This window comes from Alligator sinensis, unplaced genomic scaffold (genome assembly GCF_000455745.1).
Source record: "Alligator sinensis unplaced genomic scaffold, ASM45574v1 scaffold103_1, whole genome shotgun sequence".
Taxonomy (NCBI): domain Eukaryota; kingdom Metazoa; phylum Chordata; order Crocodylia; family Alligatoridae; genus Alligator; species Alligator sinensis.
In genome coordinates this window covers 1,479,637-1,501,035 of record NW_005842226.1, presented here as the reverse complement: position 1 = coordinate 1,501,035, position 21,399 = coordinate 1,479,637, and the positions used below count along the sequence as shown (strand labels likewise).

General features: G+C 58.0%; 1 protein-coding gene across 1 annotated transcript in view; it reads right to left on the bottom strand.

Moving 5' to 3' along the window:
• The window catches only part of NFIC (nuclear factor I C), a gene marked incomplete at its 5' end in the record, with an annotated part of 96,006 nt that overhangs the window by 6,596 nt on the left and 68,011 nt on the right, over positions 1-21,399 (bottom strand). The window contains 2 exons of the mRNA XM_025208317.1: positions 14,612-14,697; positions 18,095-18,254. Of these exons, the coding sequence (XP_025064102.1) occupies positions 14,612-14,697; positions 18,095-18,254 (246 nt within the window). The remainder of the gene's footprint in view (positions 1-14,611; positions 14,698-18,094; positions 18,255-21,399) is intronic.

Genomic DNA, 21,399 nt, shown 5'->3' with positions numbered 1-21,399 from the left:
GCCATCGTTCTGGCAGCTGCCACTTTGATCCAGGCCTGAGCCTGCGGGTGTTGTGCCATTTGCAGGCAGTTGTGACAGAGCTCACATTAGGGCAAGAAGAGGGGCAGGGAGAGAGAATGGAGGCGGGCACGGACTGGGGAAGGGAGACATGGCTCTATTCCTGACCCACGCGGGTAAATCCCTTAGTGGCTGGGTGCCTCAGTTTCCCCACTGGTGTGAGGGGGATGTATGGATACTCTGAGGTTTGGCGTGCCCTGAGCAGCTCTGCCTGCTGGCACACCTGGACCTGGGAGGCTTCTAGGGAGAGAGGGAGCAAACCCCAGCACAGGGCCTGTCCCACTTGGGGAGGGCATCCACCCCACTGAGCAGGACGTGAGAACCCATGCCTGCTGCCGGAGTCTGCCACAGCTGCAGATCACGAGCAGCCTGGACAGCTCTCCCCGTGGGCTGGTCTCCTTCCCTGCCTTCTGCACCCCCCAGCACCCCCTCATGTTCACAAACAGGCACTGCACATCCTCACTCCTGTGCTCTTTCATTCACTTTAAATTCAGGGCATGTTGGACAGGGGCCCCCCACTTCTCACACAGACCCGCTGCAAGGGCAGGAGTGTCTGGCTGCCAAGGCTCGCTGAAGCAGATAAAAATAGCAGGGCTGGGTCTTGGCTTGCATGGTTCCCCCTTGCTCTGAGGAGGGAAGGGGCTGCCTGTTAGGGAGGTGGGTTCAGGCACTGAAAAGCAACTCCAGGAATCGGAATTCCATTCCGAGCCCGTCAGCCAAGTCACCCTTCCCGTGCCTCAGTTTCCCTGTCTTTGTGATAGAGACAAGGATGCTGACCTCTTTTGTAAAGCACCGATTACCTTGGAGATGGGCACCATGATCTGTAACTGGACTTAACCCTTCCCTGCCTCAGAACTAGGCTGTGAGCATACACTAAGTTTACTGTTGCATACCCAGGACCTCATAAACATCTGGACAGACAGCCGGACATACGTGGGTGTCATGGCTGCAAAGATCTACTGCAATCATCCAGACGGCCCTACTGCCCAGCCTGGGCCACAGGCTGCCCTGAACTCAATGCTGCTTTTAGTCCAGTAGCTGGAGGATGTCTTGCCCAAGAAGCATCCATCTGAGCTTAAATATTCCCCGAGAAGGCGAATCCCCCTCCTGCCACAGCAGGCTGCTTCGGCGGTTCACTGTCACCACGTGGAGAAGGCAGGGCAGGGCAGCACTATCGCGGCTAACTACCTTTCCCTCTCCCATGGGAGCCGTACGCCCCATCTAGCTGCCCTGGGAGCTTGTTGCCACTCTACTCTGCTCTCAGAGGCTCCGACCAAGCACCAAGCGTGCCCTGCCGTGCAGAGGGGAACGCACCAGCCCCCCTGCTGTGCTTGGCCTCTTCTGACACAGTTCACTGCTATGACTGGGTTGCCCTTCCCAGGACACAGGGATAATCACTGCAGAACGGGGGCCGGGACTCTCCCCGGAGGCTCGTGGGGAATTATAGTGCACTGACTCCGGCCCACCAGAGCCACCAACATGAGCCAGCAAGCACCAGCACTGTGCCAGCCTGCCCCCTCCCAGCTGGTCTGACCAGGTCTCACCTCTCAGCCCTGCAGACCCACATTCCCAAGAGCCCAGGTCAGGTTGGAGCAGGCCTTCCCCATCACCCCACACCTCTGAGGACACGTTCAGGAGTCACAACCCAGGGGCTTCTGAGGGAAACACCTGGGAAACCTGCATGAAGGGGACACTGGCCAGAGGAGATGGGGCCTGACCAGCTGTGCCCTTCTGGCCCATGGCCCAGGGTGAGGACAGGCACCTCTTGCTCCTTTGCCAGCCATGGATGTTTTAGTTTGGCAATGGGCTCCTTTTTAGCCCTGAGGGCCCAGGTGCAGGGCCCTGGCCTGGGATGCTGGGAGCCCTGAGCTTACAAGGGCCTCTGGGATCTTGGCAAATCATAGATGGCAACATGCAGGCTCCATTTTGGCCCATAGGGCCAAGCCTCCCCCTTTCTGTCACCATGCTGCGGGGCATCTCTATAAAGGGGTAAGAACAAGGTGTCCCCACAGGTTGTAATGCCAGACGGGATCATTGCAATCATCTAGTCCAGAGGTGCTTACATTTAGTGGTGGGGGAGCAGTGCAACCCCTCCCCTGTTACTAATTTCCAGACCTGTGGGGAGCTCCATGGGCTAGACAGACAGGGCCCTGCAGGCTATTTCGGGGGTACAAGGTGGAGTGGGCCCAAATCTCAGCATGTGGAGCTGGGTAGGGGCAACATGGGGCCTGATTCTGGCATGCAGGGCCCAATTCTGGCATAAGGGACCAGGTGTGGGTGGCATAGGGCCTGATTAGGGAGACCCTAATTGGGCAGGACAGTCCTGGAATGAGAACATCAGGTCCCGGTCCTGGGCTGCACGATTCTGGGACAGCATTTGTCCTGGATTTGCGATATCACGCAGGGATCCAGGTTTTCCATTTGCCACGGAAAATTGTGGGCAATGGCGGGTTGCCCCTGGAATGCTGCTTGGGGCTGGGGGGAGGGGATGCCATGTGCGTGTGTGCCCCTGCATGCACGCACATAGCTGGGATCACAGCCAGGCAGTGCAGAGAGCAGCTCCTTGCAGGTAAGTCTGTGGGGAGGGGGGGAGGCAAATTGAGGCCCCCACAGCGAGGGAGGGAGTGTGGAGGGATCCAGGTTTTCCATTTGCCACGGAAAATTGTGGGCAATGGCGGGTTGCCCCTGGAATGCTGCTTGGGGCTGGGGGGAGGGGATGCCATGTGCGTGTGTGCCCCTGCATGCACGCACATAGCTGGGATCACAGCCAGGCAGTGCAGAGAGCAGCTCCTTGCAGGTAAGTCTGTGGGGAGGGGGGGAGGCAAATTGAGGCCCCCACAGCGAGGGAGGGAGTGTGGCTGGGGCTGGGGGTGCTGCTCAGCCAGGGTGGGGCATAAGGCCTGGGTGTAGAGTGAGCGGCTTGTCCAGGGGGCAGCAATGGGGCCAGCTCCCTGCTGCTGTGCGCACCCCCTGTGGGGACAAGGGGGGACATGTGCCCCCCCCGATTTGTATGCAGGGCTGGGGCAGATATGGGCTGGCTGTTGCGGCCTCAGGGCTCCCCACCCTGCTGTCGTCCCTCTGGGAGCCCCATGCTGGCCATACCACCATGCTGAGTTTCCCCTGCCTGCCTGGCTGTAGTCAGGGTGGTAGTGGTGTGGAGTTGTGCCCCCCACTGCTGCCATATGGTGCCTTGCCATGGCAGTGTGGCCTCCTGGGGGAAAGGCAGCAGCGTGGGGAGTCCTGAGCCCGCAGTGGGCATCCCGTACCTGCCCCCATTCCTCTCCGCTTGGCTCTGCTCCAGCTGTGCCTCCCTGGCAGAGGGAGTGGGGGTTGGGGAGGGGCGGGCATGTGTCCTGTCTTTCCATTTTGAAAAAGTGGTCACCCTAGGCCCGATCCCAGAGCATGAGATCTGATCCCAGCGCATGGGGTCAGGCAGGGATAGCGCACAGCCCCAGGGCCTGATCCTGGCATAGGGTCCGATCCTGGTGCACGGGGATGGGGTGGGGCCCAATCCCAGTGCATGGGGATGATCCAAGGCCACAGGGGGCCCATGGACCAGCCCCATGCCACTCATCTGGCCTGCGGAGCTGAAAGGTCAAGCACCCCTGACCTTGTCTGAAGATTGGCAAGTGTCCAGATACAGCATCAAGGTATACAAGATAGGTGTAAGACAGACAGGTCACTGGGGTGGGGCGAGAGGCTGGGAGGAGTCTCAGGCACAGGGGTGGAATGGGGCCTGGATTCTGTATTTTATCAGAGTGTTTTTCTCCCAAGGGTCACCCAAGTGTTTGTGTCAAGTGGGAGTTAAATATAGCGCAGCTCAGAAGCTGCAATACAAGCTCTTTCCCCTCTCAATTCAGTGGAATTCATTTCTCCCTCCTACTACATCTCCAGCCACCATAAAGCATCCCCCAGTGGAGAGGACCTGAATTTCCAAGGTGTGTCACCTCCCCCAGCCCTTGCTATGTCAGAGGAAGGCAGGCAGACCTTCCAGGACTTCCCTCCCCAGCACCCAGGGGAGGTTCTCTGGGCATGGTCACCTCCACGGCTGCACGAGCCTGAGGGCATCTGGACAGAAGCCATTGGACTGGCAACCCCAGCCAGGCGAAGGCATCCCGAGTGTGCTGTCACTGCTGCTCTGCAAACGCCAGCTGCAGCCCAGCCTAGGGAGAGGCAGCAGTAGGGAGGGACAGCAGGGATGTAAAAGCCTCCATTAGTGCCACTGCCGCCTCCTCTGATCCTGGAAGCAGAGGTCTGTAATTTACTGGATTCCTCTATAATCACACAGCTTCCCTCCTGGTTAACTGGCACTGGGTGGGCGCCCACGGTGTAGGCTGGCCTCTGAACCCCAACCCGCGGGGCGGATCGCCTCCACCCTCCGCAGAGACCAGGCCTTTGGTGTGGTCTAGGCCTGTTATAATTAGCCAAGAGAAGGAACGTGTGCAGGGCAGGCCTGTCTCCTCCTCATGGCCCCAGTGGAGGGTGTGTGGGGCACAGCCCAGCCCCGGGGGTGGGCCGGGAGTCCTCCCTGCCCAGTGGTGCCTGTTCAGCACGTTGCCCTCAGTTCTCTGCTCCCCTTTTCCCAAAAGTGCTTAGTGTCACACCAGCAAAATCCTGGCCTGCTCAACACAGGAAGAGGGAGGGAGACAGCCAGCACCCCAGAGAGCCGGAGCAGCCTTCTGGCTGGCTGCCCTGGGGCACTGGCCGCATTGAGTCAGTGCTCACACCCAAGACAGCTGGCCCCAGGGACGGGGCCTCTCTGCTGGCGTCTGGATCCAGATAAGGGCTCTTCTGTGCTAGGAGCTGCAGAAGGGTGGCTTGCCCAGGTCATCCAGTGGCAGAGCTGGTCTAAGCCCCATCCCGGAGCCATTAGGCAGTACTGCCCCCAGCAGAAAGCCCTGAAACCCACCCCTGCATCCGCACTCTGTGCAGGCCACTGACCCTGGAGCAGGCAAGTGGCCTCAGCTGGGGGGTGGTGGCAGGGCAAAGGAGCTCCAACCTCTGCACCCGGAGCTGGGCGAGCCGCCACAGTCTACCCCGCACTGTGCCCCATGCCCCCACCCCTCTCCTGCCTCTGCCCCACTCCTGCCTCACCCCATGCTGTGCCACGCTCGCCTCTTGCCCATGTGGGCACAGCGCCAGTGCTGTGAGGTTTGTAAACTGCCCAGGAACAAAGCATCAAGGCTGCTGGTTGTGACCCCTGTACAGAACCAGGCCCCTCAGGCTCATCCCATGAATATCATGCCAGACGCACAGCTCCCAGAATATATACAACCCCTTCCCCCTGAACCCGATACAAAGCCATGTTCTCAGCACCAGGCACTGTGTGACCCCTCTCCAAATTCATCAGCTTCCTCCAGGTGCCAGGGGCTGGAGGCCCTGCCCACAGGCAGGCATCAGAGCCTGCAGGATCTCTGGCACACCTGTCGGTGCAGGGATCTGTGCTCATTTTGCCTCTGTTGGTCCCCAATGTCTCCATTTCTCTAGGGCATTGCAGCAAGATCCCGCCTCCCTTTGGAGATGCCTCTCGCTCTGAGCCACTCAAGCAGAGAGCCATTGCTCTGGGTCATTGGGTTTCTCTGCCATCTGACTGCCTGCCTTGTCCCAGCGCCGTGCTATGACTGGGCAGTGCTGCGGGGCTAAAGGCTGTGCAAGCCCTGGGTGCTGGCCATATGGGACCATTCAGTCTGGTGTTCGTCAGGCTTGCTTTGCAAGAGTCAAGCTGTCCCAGGCAAGTTCCATGGTGGGGCAGGCACCTAGACCGACCACTGCTATCCCAATGGGCACAGGGGCCTTCTGTGCTTTGGGCTCCATCCCTCTGTGCAACCCTGTGCAATATTTAGCAGCCACTGGGCTGCACCCAAGGTGGCTGCATCATAAGAGTGGGAGAAGTGATCCTTAGCCCTTGGATGGTGGAGGGGCTCAGCCCTGGCTGTCTTTGGAGTTGTTAGGAGTTTCCCAACCCGTCAGTGATGAGCAGAATGGGGGAGGAGGCAGCTACTCAAATACAGGGACAATGAACACACTACATGAGGGTCTTACAGAATAAGGGCCTGGATGGGACAGACACATGGACATGGGGGGAAGAGATGGTTGAAACAACTAGAAGGTAAAGGGTGTGCCAGTGGGAGCAGAAGGCAAGTGTATGTGCAGGCTGGGCAGCCTCCAAGGGCTGCGGGGTGGCTGAGGAGGTCAGAGAGGGTGTGGGGAGAGTGAAGGGGCATGGAGCAGGAGAAACAGCTGCTTGACCCCTTTGTGGAGCACTGGCTCCAGCATCCCCTCAGGACAGACCTCAGCCAGCCCCTGCCCCAGCAGGCACCATGTGCAGCCTGTGTGGAAGGAACAGCCGGAGTCGCAGGGACAGAGCTTCCTGTCTCCTTGTCCCTGCTGTGGGATCTCAGCCTTGCTGGGTGCAGGGAGCTGGGGTCTGGTCTGTACTTGGCAATGGGGCACTGCCCTTTTTACAGAAGTCCTTCTGGGCCCTTTTGCCTGGCCTGAGGCACAGGGCTCCATAGGCTCAGCCTCCAGGCTTGCTTGTCCCTTGCCCGGGTGTGGGAGAGGCTGCCTACTTATCCTCACCCCAGATGGAGCATGGCCTATGCAAAGGAGAGCAGGGACAAGAGAGAACAGGGCAGTGTGCACAGAGCCCCAGCCTGGGTCCTGGGAGCCTGCCTCTGACTTGTGGGGTGTCCTGCAGGAAGCTCCCTGGCTCCCCCAAGCCCCTGTGTCTACCTACTGTGGAGCCTGTTTGCTGTCTGGGGTGAGGATGCTTCTCCCCGGAGCACATACAGCCCCGTGCTACTGCCATGCTGCCGGCCAGGAGGGCTCACATGTCCTTTGAAGGCCCATCAGGCAGGCACAATGCTCTCTGGGGGCTGTGGTTCCCCAAGGAAAGTGTTTGCGATTCCCTGCTGTTGAGTATCAGAGGTGGGGTGGGACTGCAGGACACATAAATCTTCATGATAAGTTCATACGAAGCTCCCACAAGACTGCAGGACAAGCCAATAGCAAAACCCGGCAGAGAAGCCAGGAGTCCTAAGCTTCTCCGAGCTGACTTGGAAACCAAAGCCCTCCCCCCATCCCAGAGCTGGGAACCTGCACAGTGTCTTGCCGGGGGTCTAAGTCTGTTGTGCAGGCCGGGTCATGTGGAGCACCCAGCCTGCTTGGATCAGACAGCAGGACCCTGCTGGGGGCATCTCAGCACCCCCTGCATCCTGCCTTACCACCTGCTCTGTCTATCAGCAGGGCTTGGGCTGAGTCCCTCTGAAGTCCTGGCTCCTGCTGTGCTCTGGGCGGGAGGGGGTGGGGAGAAGTTGTACCTCTCGCCTCCAACTTGCTGGAGAGCACTATGAATTATTTGCAGCTCCCTGCATCCCTGGGGCTCCAGCAGCCCAGCTCTGAGCGTGGACTGACTGAGTGTTATTAATTCTTCGTGTAACTGGGGCTGCTCTGTGCATAGGGTCCAAGGATGGAAAGTTAGGGAAGAAACTATGGCCTGCTGGTGTGGGGGGCTGGCACCCTGCTACCACCTTGCAAGTGCATGCACCTGGGCTGCATACCAACGGGGGCACTGCTCTGAAAAGCGCTAAGCCTAGTGACTAAGGGACTGGCAGGTGGCAACCAGCTCCTGCCAGCCCAGCAGAGGATGCCACAACACAGGGCAGGGGATATGCCTAGGTCTCTAGAGTACCTCAGTCAAGTCTCCATCCCAGTGGAAGGGAAGTGCTCCCAGCTCTGGTCCCAGGCCTGGCACCACACTGAAAGCTCAGGGAACTGAACAGAGAAGTTGTAGCACTCTCATGCTTCAGAGCAGGGACCTGCAGTATAGCACGAGCGTGGTCTGGGCTGTCCTCAGGAAAAAGCACCCTGGTTTGGCCAAATTGTGACCCTCCATGTCTTACTTTGCACATGCTCAGTGCAGGTGGGCAAGAGGCACTCCTGAAAAGTTCTGCTCTGAAAAGTTTGTGTGAGCTCTGCCTGCACTCAGCGTATCTGTGCGGATCTCTGCACACACAATCCCCATCTGGTGATACACTACATTTGAGTCCAGCACTACCATGGCTGAGTGGGACTTTCCCTGAAACTGCTCTACCTGGCACCCAGGCCACTGCAGGGCTGGGCACGGGAGCTAAGTGTGCTCCCGTGCCATGCAGAGTTCCCCATGCTAAGGGAGCAAGTTCTCTGTCTGTCTGTCTGTCTGTCTGCCAGGGTTACTTAGCCAAACTGCTAATTGGCCCATTCAGAATGAACATGGATATCTCTTGGCACCACGGCACTGCATCCTGCTGTGCAGACGTCTCCCCGAGTGGGTGCAGGGAGTCTGTCCCTCCTGTGCTTTTGATGTCCCTTTTGCTGGCAGAGGCAGCACAGGGGAGGAGGAGGAGGAAATGAGCTGACTGGAGTGCAGAGGAGTAGGAGCCAGGCTAGTTGGGGAGAGGGGGAGGTTGGGATGAGAGGCTGGGGAAATGGGAAGAAAGAAATCTCATCACATGCTTATGTATGCGCTCTTTGGGCCCTTCAGCTGAAGGCTTGGGGATAAGGAATGCCTCAAAGGCTTCTTGCCTCCCAAGTAATTGCTAGGCACTGGAGTCAAATAACATAAAAGCAGACATGGAGGTTTATGACTAGCTGATAAAAGCCTTGTCCACATGGGAGAAGCTGAACTGATTGAACAGCCTGAATTTAAAACCCAGCTCTTTACAAGTGGTGCTAATCCTCCAGACAGACACACATTGGTTTGATCCTTGCTTAAACACATTTAGCTTAACTCTAAACCTTCCTCATCTAAACCCATCAGCAAGGCTCACTCTAGCTTAAGAGCACCTAAGTGAAGGACCTGCACCCTTGCAAAGGAATCGATGTGAAGCCATGCAACCTTTCTAGTGTGGACTATTCTCTTTCCCCCTCCATCACTGGGCCCTCAGGGCTTGTTTGCATGACGGCATGGCTGATGCCACGGCGGTGCTGGCACAGCAATGGTAGTGGAGTTCCCTGGTGGACACAGGGAACATGGCGGCAGAAGCAGCCTTTGTGCCATGCTTGCCATACCAATTCCTGAATGACGAGGTGTCAATAGCCTTTGCACATGGGGACAGGGGGTATCCGGCATATCTGCATCAGCTGGAGTGTGCCAACCTAGCTATGCAGAAGTCTCTTGTGGCATTCACCAGCCACCTACAGAGACTTCCAGAGTAGATACAGCCCGCATTTCTAGGCAGAAAAAAGGCCAAACCTTATGCCACTTGTGGTTCTGGACTGACTCATGGATTTGGACTTGATTTGGCTGATTTGGCTTGGGACACAAAAAAATTCTTACATGTCCCAGGCCAGAATGAATCATCAGAAAGGACCAGATCCATTTCCCAAACCCTGACAGGGGCTGAGTGGCTGCTTTCCACAAAGCCAGGAGCACAGTGCCAGCGAACGGAGTTGCAAACACTTTCAAGAGAAGACCCCCCCCTGCAGGCCTGCTGCCTCCCAGCAGGTGGCAGCACCAGTGCCTCACCCACCAGCATCCCTTGGCAATGCACTTTGCAGCTGGACTGGAGGGAACCTGGGCGCAGCCCCAACTTCCCATGCAGTTTCCCCACTGGCTGCCATCAGGGACCTGCCAGTGCCACCTGCCTGCTCCGAACTGGACTGAGCCCTCAGATCTGCACAGTGTGGGGAATCCCACGTGGGGACATAGCTGAGAAACTGAGGCAGAGGCAAGGGCTAGGGCACAGAGGAGGGAGACAAGGCACTTTTGTTCCCCAGGATGGAGCAGAGACACTGGCCGGGCAGAGCAGGTGGCTGTGGATGGCTGGAGCTCTGCAAGCGCTCCTGCTTTGAAGATCTGCTTTCCTTCGGAGAGTTCATTTGATCCAGTGGACCCGGCACGGCAGGCCAGGAAGTGGAGAAAGGCCAGGGGAGGGCGGGCAGATGCAGACACAGTGTTGGCATTCACGTGGCTCTGGGAACACTGTTCATGCACTGCAGGGCACCCGGGAAGTGCCCATCACTCGTGTTCAGGAGGGGTGGGGCGGGGCTGAGGGGGGGGTGCCCCCTTCTGAGGTCCCATCCTACCCCCTAACGCTGACTGCCAGGGGACAGTGCTGCCTACTGAAGTCCTCCCCCATGGCCTACAGCACAGCATCCTCTGTCTCTGGGCTGGGGGCCACTCACTACTGACTTGGGGGCAAAAGTGCTCTGACCGTATTGTACCGACTGCTGCACAGCTGGGTCGCTGCTCCAGAGCTGACTCAGTGGAAGAATTTTGCCTGCATGGTCCATGGCTTATCTTCACCACACCAACTGGTCCCTCCTCCCAGTCCACAGCTAGGAACAGCCCTCACAGCTCACACACACTATTTCTATTAGCTACAGGTATAGGGGCTATGACACACCTTGGAGTACTTCCAAGGCCAACCAGTAGAGGTGCACGTGCATGTGTACACACACACTATTGCCCGCCCCCCCACAAGCTCATTGCTACCCATTGTGTTGCTGGTATCATGGGAAAAGCAATGGTGTAATTAGCGGCGAGGTACAATGAGGGAAGGCTTTTGGCTCTCGTTAAGGATGGAGCGAGTGCAGGGGGCTGACTTTGTCAGGTCAGCAATTATGGGGTGTTTCTGAGTGAGTGAGTCCCCGGCAGCAGTCCCAGAGCTGCAGGTCATGCTAGCCAGGGCTCTGCAGGCAGCCTGCTGCATGCTGCACCTGGTCTCTGTGCAAATGCTTTTGTTCCCTGGGGATTAAAACCACAATGAATGAAGTCAGTGTTCACCTGGGCTCCCTCCCAGCCTCTGGCCTCTCCAGAGACACTAGACAAACAGCCCTGTGTTTATAGCCCTTGCATTTATTCCACAAGCACGTGGGACGCAGGGAGAGAAGGGGAAAGCAGAAAGGGAAGGAATTTCCGGCAGGCCGGGGCTCTCTGCTTCCTGACTGACGACTGTGCAGCACCAAGGCGCCAGCACAACGGGCACTAATGGGCACTCTGGCTGGTGCGCTTTGGATAAGGGTTCGATGAGTCAGAAAGGCTGCCAGCCCCTCCGGCCCCTTGGCAAGGACTGGGCAGCGCAGGGGGAACTAAAGAGAAGGCTGCAGTCTCTAGGGACTGGTGAGCCACTGCAGCAGCCACCACCTCTGCAAGGGGGCGCAGAAATAGCCACCATGGCAATGTCTGCCCTGTGTAAGCCCTGAGCGTGGAGCCGCAGTGCTGCATCTCTGAGCCAGTGCCTGGGGACAGCTGAACCTGCCTCACTTGTGTCATGTGTGACTGTGCTGCCGGGTCAAAGCCAGAGCGGGAAGCTGGAGCATCCCTCAGCAGAGTCTGCTTCTGAGCCTGCATGCACTCACTGGGCATCAATAATGCCTCATGCAGGAGTTTCCACCTGTGAGCTGCACAGCACTTCTCATACACCAGCCCATCAAACCTGGGTGTCTGGGGGGGCAGGTCACTGAGAACATTTCATCTCCTCCTGAAATGCAGCTAGCTCTGGGGTGGAGCACAGCATTGAACAGCGGCCATTTAGGATGGGAAATAAGGGCTCCTAAGCCGCTTGGAAATCCCAGGATCATTTGAAAAGAGCAGAAGTCCTGGCAGGATTCTGGCCTTCATTGTACCCTCATGAAACACCCCACAAAACTGTGACCACCCCACAGGTGCTGCGTTTTATATGTCTAATTGCCCTAGAGTCACTTGGGAGCTCCTCTGTCTGTGCATGTATCCTCCTGTCTCTCGTCTTATATTCAGATGGAAAACTCTGGGAAAGAGGCTTTTTCTATTGTGTGTGGACACAGTGCCTAGCGTGATGGCTCTGTGCTGCCACGAGTAGCAGTCAGAAGACAGGGCAAGGTGGCACCTTACAGACTAACGTGTTCAGAGAGGCGTGAGCTTTTGCAGCCTGCCGCCAAATTACTGACAACCACCTGCAGGTGCGCGGCACCCCCAGCGTGCTGCTCCCCGCTGGTGCCTGGGGGGAAGGGTGCCCCCTAGCGACCCAGGGAAGCCCACGCACGGCCAGGAGCATGGTGCGATGAATGCTGTGGATCACGCTCAGCGCTGGGTACACATCAGCTAATGAATTATGGATTAAATAATAAGCACGGCTAATTAAAAGCAGCTGGAAATGCACACGCCAGATCCCACTGTGGCTCTAACAGGCCGTTGGGGACGCAGTGGTGGAGTGACGGGGTGTACGGACGTGGCCTGGGGCAAAGACGCTCCCAACAGCAGGGCCGTGCCCCAGTGGACGGTGCCCCAGCACCGCCGTGAGCTGCTGGTGCAAGGCCCTGTCTCTTTAAGAGCCAAGAGCTGCCCCTTGGGGGGCTTCGTGGGGAGCAATATCCTCACGGCCCGGAAAACCTCGCCGCGCCTCCGACCGGCGCTCCGCCTAACGGCCCTGCCAGGTGCCAACGTTGCCCGAGGAGGAGGAAGAGGAATCCCATTGGCTGATGGCCATCACGCTACGGGGCCAACCAATCAGGTGCCAAACGGTGGCTGTGCCAGTCGGGCGGCGGGGGTGGCGGGGGCGGAGCGTGGATGCAGCCTCACCAGTTACTGGTGCCAACTTTTTTTTCAGTGGCATGTTTGTACCGCGGCTCCGCCGTGCTGGGCGGGTGCCAAGGTGGGAGCAGGGCTCCAAGCAGCTGCAGTCCCACAGAAGCAGGCTGGGAAAACACGAGGGACTCAGAAGCAGAGCCAAGACCTGGAGAACAGAGTCCAGGATGGGTGCGGGAGCTGGGCCAGGCCCCAGCCCCGAGCCAAACCCAGTGGGACGCCTTCCCTTGGCTGCAGTGGGTTTCGGGTTCTGCCTGACCCCCGTACTGGGCGCAGCGTGGACGTCAGTGGGGACATCCTCCTCCATCTGAGCTGTGCCCATGTGGGATCTCCATGCAGGACACCCCAACTCACAGCCCAAGCAGGTCTTGGCCGTCCTTTGAGGCCATTGAAGGCAACTGCCTCCTGGGAACTCGGCTGAGACTCCAACGCCCTGCACAGTGGTGCCTGCAGCTTGCACAGGCCAGCTGGGCACCAGTGAGGGGAGCCTGGCTCTCATCCTGGCCCCAGCAGCCTGTCTCTGGCAGCTCAGCCTGTGCCAAGCCTTCCTCGGGCTTGGGAGGACCAGGGTTGCACTGTCCTTTAAGAAGGTGAAATAATCGCTGACTGAGAGCACAGGCCCCTCCTCTAGCCCCAGGCTCCCCTCCGTGCCCATGCTTGGCACAGCTTTTATCTGGGTGTTTCCGCAGCCGGAGCAGAAACCTGCCCTGCCAGTTTGTACAGTGCCTGGCGCATCAGGTCCTGCCTCGTCCACAGCAAAGCATGATACTTGCCGCAGCTGGTGCCCGCTTGCACATGGCTGCTGCTGGGTCAGTAACCATGGCAGCTGGACATGTGTCACTGCCACAGGCCTGGCGTAGCTCCTGGGTGTCTCCGTGGTAACCAGTTTGGGCAACATCTCCTTTCTTCCTGCATGCTAACATATCCCAGAATGCACTGCACCACAGGTGCCACTGGGTGCCCTGCTCTGGGTGCTGAACCCCCTGCTGAGGCACCATGGGATTGCTGCTGGAGTCTCCTGCAATGCCCTGGGACAAACATAGATTGATAGCATGGGCAGGACAGACGCACAACCATGGGACTGGGCTGCAGGAAGGCAACAATGTGGACGCAACCCATAGCTTGTGGGCAAATCTTGGCTGCATCTAGGCTGGAGCACAGGCACAGACATGGAAACCAGTGCGGGTCTGATCCTCACAGCCACTCAGCCGTGTTGGCTTTAAGGAACTTTAAAGTTGGCATAAAGGGCCTCCTACGAATTTTCCTCTGCTAACAGCCCTGGAGCGTGCCCGCTGCAACCGCCCTGGGGCTGCCCGGACTGGCAGAGCAGGTCTGCCCTTAGCTCCAGAATAGGGAGCTCCCAGAGACGGTTTCAAGCTTCCTTATCTGGCACCTCCCACCATGGCTGTGGCTCAGGGCTGGGCAGCATCGCTGGTGCAGCACGAACCTCTGACCTGGGGCGTTCTTCACCCCTGCTCCCTGGGATAAAGTTTAGCAGCCGGCACAAACAGGGAGCCAGGCCCCAATTCAGCCACCCTAGACTCCAGTGAGCTACAAGGCTTCATTTGCTACCACACGACACTACCAGCTGGCGTGGTGGCTACACTCCACCTTTGCGGGACACCTGTCTGTCTGTCCGTCCAGGCATTTATACCCTAGGAGGCATGGCCCCTGGGATTAGTCACATCCCCCCAGGCAGCCTAGGCTCCAGTCAGGTGCCTCGCAGATGCTGGTCTCCAGTGAAGGTCTCGCCATTCTGGTCACGCTCCCTGGCTCTTCCCCTGCCTAACTCCTGACCTGCCTCCTCAGCACAACCTGCTTGCACTTCCTTGCCATAGGACACGGCTGCTGGCATCCAGCTGCCTCAGTGGTCCCTTCTGTGCAAGTGTTTGGCACATGGACCCCGAGGCAGGAGGCCAGAGACCTCCCCCTTTGCCAGAGCTGGGACAGGCCGGGCCGGAAGAGACACCTGTGTGGAAGAGTCCCGCCCGCAGCGCTCACGGCTCTCACCTGTGCCTGATAGATACTCCCAGGATCCCTTGGTCCTAATCCCACGAAGGAACGGTTCGCAGGGGGCGTGCCTGGTGCAGAGTAGGCTGGGGAAATAAACCAGAGAGCTCGTTAACTGGGCTGAGGGCAGACCCCCTGCTACGCTCATGAACCAGTGCAACCCCCTGAGGAGCAGCTCAGCATCACTCTCTCCACATGACAAGCAAGGCGCGGAGGCAAAGTGGCTTGGCCAAGGCCACAGAGTGACACTGCAGAACGAGAACCTGGCAGCTCCTGGCTTCCAGGCCCCTTGCGGCTACTCTGTGCATCTCCTAAAGGACATGGCCCAGTGCTGCTGGCTATGGTGGGATGGGGGCTGATGGCAGGGTCAGGGGAGCAGGCTGCAGCCCATTCACACGGCAGCCTCTCAAACACGTTTGTTCAGCAAGAGCGAAGGGTGCTGTGTCGATGTCCTTGTGAGTCTGGAGTCCTGGTTACCCGCAGAATCCGCCTGAGCAGCCCTGGGTTGAGACTGCAGTATGGGGGTTAAGATACACAGTTCGAGTCATATTCAACATGGGGATGGGGTAACACACACAAGCCAGCTTATCGCTATGCTTTGCCCTCTCTAAGCAAGAAGCAGAGGGCTTCACAAGCATCCAGGTGCCAGCCCTGGCCTGGGGCAGAGGAGCACTGACATCTCAAAGACTCAGGTAGAGAAACCAAGGGGTAAAGCAACCTGCCCAAGGTCACATAAGGCAGTGGCAAAAACAGTACTAGCCCAAGGAAAGCCTGGCTTCCAGCCCCCTGCTCTAGCCACTAGGACACACAGTTGCAGATAAGACAGTGCTGCTTTTTTAATGCCATTACGTGAAGCAGGGCAGCATCGGTTGCTGCAGGGCATGCTGAGAGCTGTCACACCCAGAGTGCCCACGCTCCCACGCCTCCAGTCCCATCTTTGCTTGGGAGGGAGCCATTGCAGGGGCCTGTGTGAGGGCTTTGCTCCAAGCAACAGTCATTCCTGGCTGTGATCTGGGCACCAGGCTGACCGCGTGTGGGGCCCTCAGGCAGCACAGGCTGGGAGCCAGTGAGCCAGAGCTTCAGGTCGGTTGTGTGCTGCTGCCTCAGGCGGGACCTGTGCTCACTGTCTCCCTCTCGTGGCTGGATCTGCTCCTGCTGCTGCTCCCGGAGCGCTGGCTCTTTGCCTCAGCTTGCCACCTTCTGGGCTACGGCTCTGGAGGGGACGCGTCCCACACTCCTCTTGACCCCCTGCTCTCCCGTTTCCAGAAGGCATGGAGCTAACCCAGCCTGCACAACAGCCTCTCCTGACTGTCGTCCCATCACTCTCTAGCTCCCAGGATGCTCCTCTAACTTGGAACGGGCTCTCAGGTCCTGCTGCCCCCTGCTAACTATCCAACCGAGCAGACTGCGTGCACAAAGAGTTCATCCTTCAGCCTTGGAGGGGAGACGCTCCCAACAGGGCCCCCAGCCGCCTTTCAATCTTGCTGCCTCCCCGCTACCTGGACAGCTACTTCCTTCAGCTCATGCAAAGCGGCCCTTTCCTAGTGGACAAGCCTTGATGGATTTCTTTTGATCCATCCATCTATTTACTATCCAGCAATATTTAAGTGCAGCAGTTACATTTCGCCAGCAGGTAAGGTATTCTCTTCACAGGGGCAGGGCCTGGAATGGGCGAGCTGTTCCAACTCCACACAGGGCTGGCACTCAGCTCTGCTGCTTTGCAGTTTAGTGTATGTTCACATGCAGGCAGCTCTGAGCCATGCCAGTGCCTTGCACCAATGTGCCATCCCCCCAGGTCAGGGGGCAGCAGCAGTGCCCAGAGAGCTCAGCCTCTGCGGTGTGGTTCGTGATGAGATGCTGATGCTGCACAGGGATTCCTGAGTGTGACATGCCCACCATGAGTGTCCTGATGAGACAACTGGCAGCCAAGCAAAGCTGAGAAGATGCTCTCTGGGCTGTGCTATCTAACAGTGGGCAGACAGAGCAGGATGGTGGCAGGTGGACTGGATGGCAAGGAACCCATGGAGGTAGTCCCTGTTTTATCCAATCCGGAGTCCCCTACTTGGCTCTATTGCAAAGCCACATTGCATCACAGTTGCTGGTACCAAGGAAAGGGCTGGGGCACCACCAGTTGCTGGTGGGTCTGTTCACACAGCCCATATGCCTGCTCCAAAGCAGCTAAGAGCCTCACTAGGTCAATAGTGCCATTGCTGATGCTCAGCAGCTCTAGGGATCAATGCTTCTCCCAACTTCTGTGGGCATCAGGTCAGGCCTGCAGACCGACATGCTGCATGGGCTGCCCTGGAGATGGTCATGGTAGGAACTAGGTTCCCAGCATTAGCAAAGCCCTTTGCTCACTCTTTAAATTTCTCTTTCCTTTAAAGCCCGACGGTTTTGCAGGTTTTTTTCCATGCATCTCCTGAGAGCTCCATGGGACAGAAGTGTGAGACTCTTAACACAGGACTCAGGAGTAGCAATTCCCCTGCTGAAGAGACAGAGCCCAGCACGTGCTACCTATGCCAAATGCAGGCTGGCCTGTTGCATGCAAGGGAATCATGGTTCAGACTGGCTAGGCCATCCAGGGCACCATGCAGGCAGATGGGGCGAGCAAGCCAAAACCACCCTGCTCAAACACTTTCATCTTGAGCTCCCAATGCACCAAACAAACCTTACTGCCACCCCAGGCAGCATCCCACCTCCATTATTTTTCAGAGGGTGAAACTGAGGCACAGACAGGTGACATAGTTTACTCAAGACTGGTAGGAATCATGGGTCAGAGAAAGGAATACAACCCAGGAGTCCTGACTCTCCCCCACACCCTGTGTTTTACAGACCTACCAGTTTAGTGAGACATGCTTGGAGAAGGCTCTTGAGGGACACAGGGTCACTGCGTGGACTGGGAAGCAGCCCTGAGTGGGTGTTCTCAACAGCATCAGCTCAGATCCACTGCCCAGTAACTCTCCTCTGTGCATGTTAGAGCAGCTGCAGCAGAGACCGATATCCTATCAACCTGCTTGGGCAATCTCCCCCAGCAGTGAGCTGCCCTGACCTGACCCAGGGGCCAGGCCTTATGAGAACAAAGGCAGCCCAGCACCCATGGCTTCTCTTGTGAGAATGTCCCTGAGGACTAACCCGGGCTTGGGATGAAAAGACCTGCCCATTAAGAACTAACTGAGACCCAGCAAACTCATTCCACACAGGCTGTCAGGTGGCAACTGCTTTTGCTCATTAGTGGACAGGGGGTCCCTGTCTACGAGATGGCGCCACACACCAGCCCCTGAGTCCCTCGCTCCCAGGCACGGCCTGCAGACTGCCCCCGCTGCTCAGAAGCACTTAAATGAAGCCAAGTTGCCAGCGAGATGGGAGAAGGGTAGCCAGAAAACAGGAGGAGGCATGTATGATGGGAATGGCAGGGCGAGGCCTGACTGGACGGATGGCACCAGGACATGCCGGCAAGGGTTGGTGGCGCCGCGGGCTGCTTACTGGGTGATGTCGGTGAGGTCGTCCCGCCCTCGGAAGTTGTCGTGGTGGATTTGGTGTCAGGAGAGATTGCCAACCGGGGCATGCCAGGGGGAGGTGGCGGCGCCAGCATCTGGGTGGAAATGTAGTGGCTGGGCACTTTCACTTGACCACTTCCATTTAACTGGGGACACAACACAGACAAAAAACAAACAGCAAGCCATTAGGAAGCAAGAGCAGCACAGAGCCCAGCTGGTGTGCCCTGCCCAGGGCTGCCAGTGCTAGCCTCCCCCAGTGCTTCAAGGGAGGCACCAGCGGGAGGCAGGACAGGGGCCGCAGCAGCAGTAGGACAGAGGCAGGGAGAGAAGAGCCCCCTCATGCCCATAGGACTCTATGGGCACGGAGCCCTGAGTTATATCCTGACTGAGCCCAAGGGTCCCCAGGGCTGCTGGGAAGGAGGGGCTTCTGGCACCAGCTGACAGAAAAGAGCGGACACAAAGCCAGGGGGTGTCCCTAAAGTCAGGGACATCACAGAGGGTCCCGGGCCATGGTACATGCAGGCTTGCAGTCACTCGGAGGCCTGGCCTAGGCCAGCAGCCCAGCACCTGCCACCTCTGATACCCTACGCTAGTACTAGGCCTCAGTTTAAGGCGAGGCCCTGGCACACAGAGGAGAAGCAGAGGATCCTCTGGATAAAGCCAGCAACTGAGCCCCATGGCAAGAACTGGGCTCAGCTTCCACCATGCCTGGCTCACCAGTGGAACGAGTTTGTTGGGTCCCAGATCAGCCCCTAGTGGGAGTTGCTCTAGATCACAAAACAGCCACGCAATACCACAGGCTTAGCCACAAGCAGCAGGAACATGCAGCCGGGGCCGAGGGGACCGGAACGGCTCGGTCAGCACCACTGGCTGGAGTAGCCAGAGCTGCAGGCTGGGCCTGAGAGGCAGAGCAGTAGCAGGGAAGCCAGTACCATAGGAGCAGGGGCTGTGGGTCAGGAGCGAGGGGCACCAGTGGAACAATGGCAGTGCTGCCAGGGGCAGCCCTGGGCAGGGATAACAGGGGGGTACACAACCAGATCAAGGGGCACCGGCAGAGCCCTGCGCTCACAGCCTCTCCCTTTAAACTCACTAAAACTGGCCAAATTCAGCTCAGCGTTCAAAAGCAGCAGTAGGGGCTGAATTCTGTAGTTGGGCCCTGGTGTGGGCAGCGTCTCTGCTGCAGGTAGCTGAGACAGCAGGGAGCTCTTTGAAGAGACCACCCGTGGGGAAGGGGCACCCAGCTGGGTGGCGCGCAGCCAGCTGGGAAGCAATTGCTGGTACATCAAAAACCTGGGGGTGAGGGACCTGATGAGGATGGAGAAGCCAGAGAAAGGCTTCAAAGGCTGTGGAGCCCACTCCTTCCCCCCGTCTCCACCCACTGTGACTTTCAAAGGCTCCTTTGTAATCTCCCCTACCTGACCCTGGCAGGGGGCTTCTGCCTTTCCTGCTGGAAATGCCTCCAGCCAGCCCTGCCTGCTGCCTGGGATCCTGGGTGCTGCTCCCTGCACTTCAAAGGGGGAAGGCAGCAGCAGGCAGCACAGAGGAGATCTCCTTGTACTCTCCACAGAACTGGGTTTCAAGGAAAGAGGGAGATGGGGGGATTTTAACCATGTCCCTCACTCTGGCCTCCGGCTTCCTGGTTCCTCTGCCTAGGAGTTTAAGGAGACCCAGTACTGGTGCAGGAGGCTGCTGAACAGGGGTCTTGAATATCCTCTTGGCCTATCCTTCTGGGGCCAAAATGAGTTGAGAGAGAAACCCCCAAAGGCTCCCAGGGTTGTTCCTGGTGCACCATGAGAGTGATGTGCAAGCTCAGGGCATGGGGTCATGTCGCTTGCTGGTGGCCACTGTGGGGATGATAACAACTTGCTACTGCTACCTGATGGGAGAAGTGACTTCCTTTGCTCAACTAGCGGGTGCTGGGATTTCCAGCGCAGGGAGTCTAGCCCTGGTTGCTAGCCCTGATGACAGCAGTTTTCTATCAGCTTCCCTATGGATGTGGGGATCGGGGGTGGTGAAATGTCCCCAAGGAAGCCTGTTCCTTCTAGGAGGGCCAGTGGAGAAGCAGAGGTTTCTTGTTCACCATGGGAGAGGGGAGTCTCCCTGGGGAAGCCCCCTGCAGTGGGTGCAAAACTCAACTACAGCCCCAGAAGGGAACCAGGAAAGGGGCTGAATGAGGCAACATGCTCGAGCTGGGAAGAGAGAGGATGCCTTCTGGCAACAGAATAGATATGGGCTTGGAACAGGGGCATGGCTGGGGCGCAGCCAAAGTCCCATGCTGGGGAGGGGAGCCCAAGGGCAAGTGTGAAGCGGTGAGCTGAAGGCTGGGGCTCACTCACAGGCCATGCACAGGGCAGCTGGCCCACAGAGGATCCAGCACCCACTACTACAGACAGCAAAGGAAGCGCGCCGGTGCTGGGGTGTGGGCAACCGTGGGAGGTGGGTGGAGGGCCATGCCTGTCCCGTGTATTCGGAGCTGTCCAGGGTACTGCAAGGGGGTAGGGAAGGAGGGTCAGGCGAAGCCGAGATGGGGGTTCATAGTACAAGATGACACAGAAAGAACAGTCCCTTCCCTTCTGCCCCCTCCAAGGATGGACCACCACACAGGATGGACCCGGGGCTGCCTTTCAACTCCAAGCGGCACAACGGCAAGCGGGGCACAAATGTGTGCCCAGCCATTCCCGTGCTCCAGGGGTCAGGAAGAACCAGTGGTGCCCACCCAAGGCAAGGCAGTACAGCCGGGCAGGAGTCACACGTGGCAATTTCCTGGACTCTGAAGCAATTCATGGCTGGTGGGATGGGCAATGAAATAAGGTCCACATGTCCTTCGCATTCACCAAGGACGGAGTTTAGATTTTCAGCAGCTCTTTACTCTGCAAGTCTGTCTGTCCGTCTGTCTGCCCATCTGGCTTTTCAGCCTGCTCCGTGCCACTGGCACCTTCAAATGTTATGAGTGAAAGCTTTTCAAAGATTGACTTTCCCCTCCCCACTGGCTCAGGCCGCTCATTCCCCGCCATGCGCTCAGCGTTTCATTTCCTGCTCTTCACCAGCAGGTTAGAGCTGTGCAGCTCCTTGGGCTTTGGGGAAGGTCTGAGTCCATGATCTCCGCCCTCCAACTTAGTCCTCCTTCAATGAATTTAACAGGAAGAAAAAATTTGAAGCTAATCAAGCCCGGGCTGCCAGGGATTGGCTTTCCTGGGTCATGGTCCCTGCTGTCCCAGGGGAAGAAGGGCACCTCCTGGGGAGGGGGGTTGGGACAGGGTTTTCCTACCCACCCGCTTCAGCTAGGGAAAG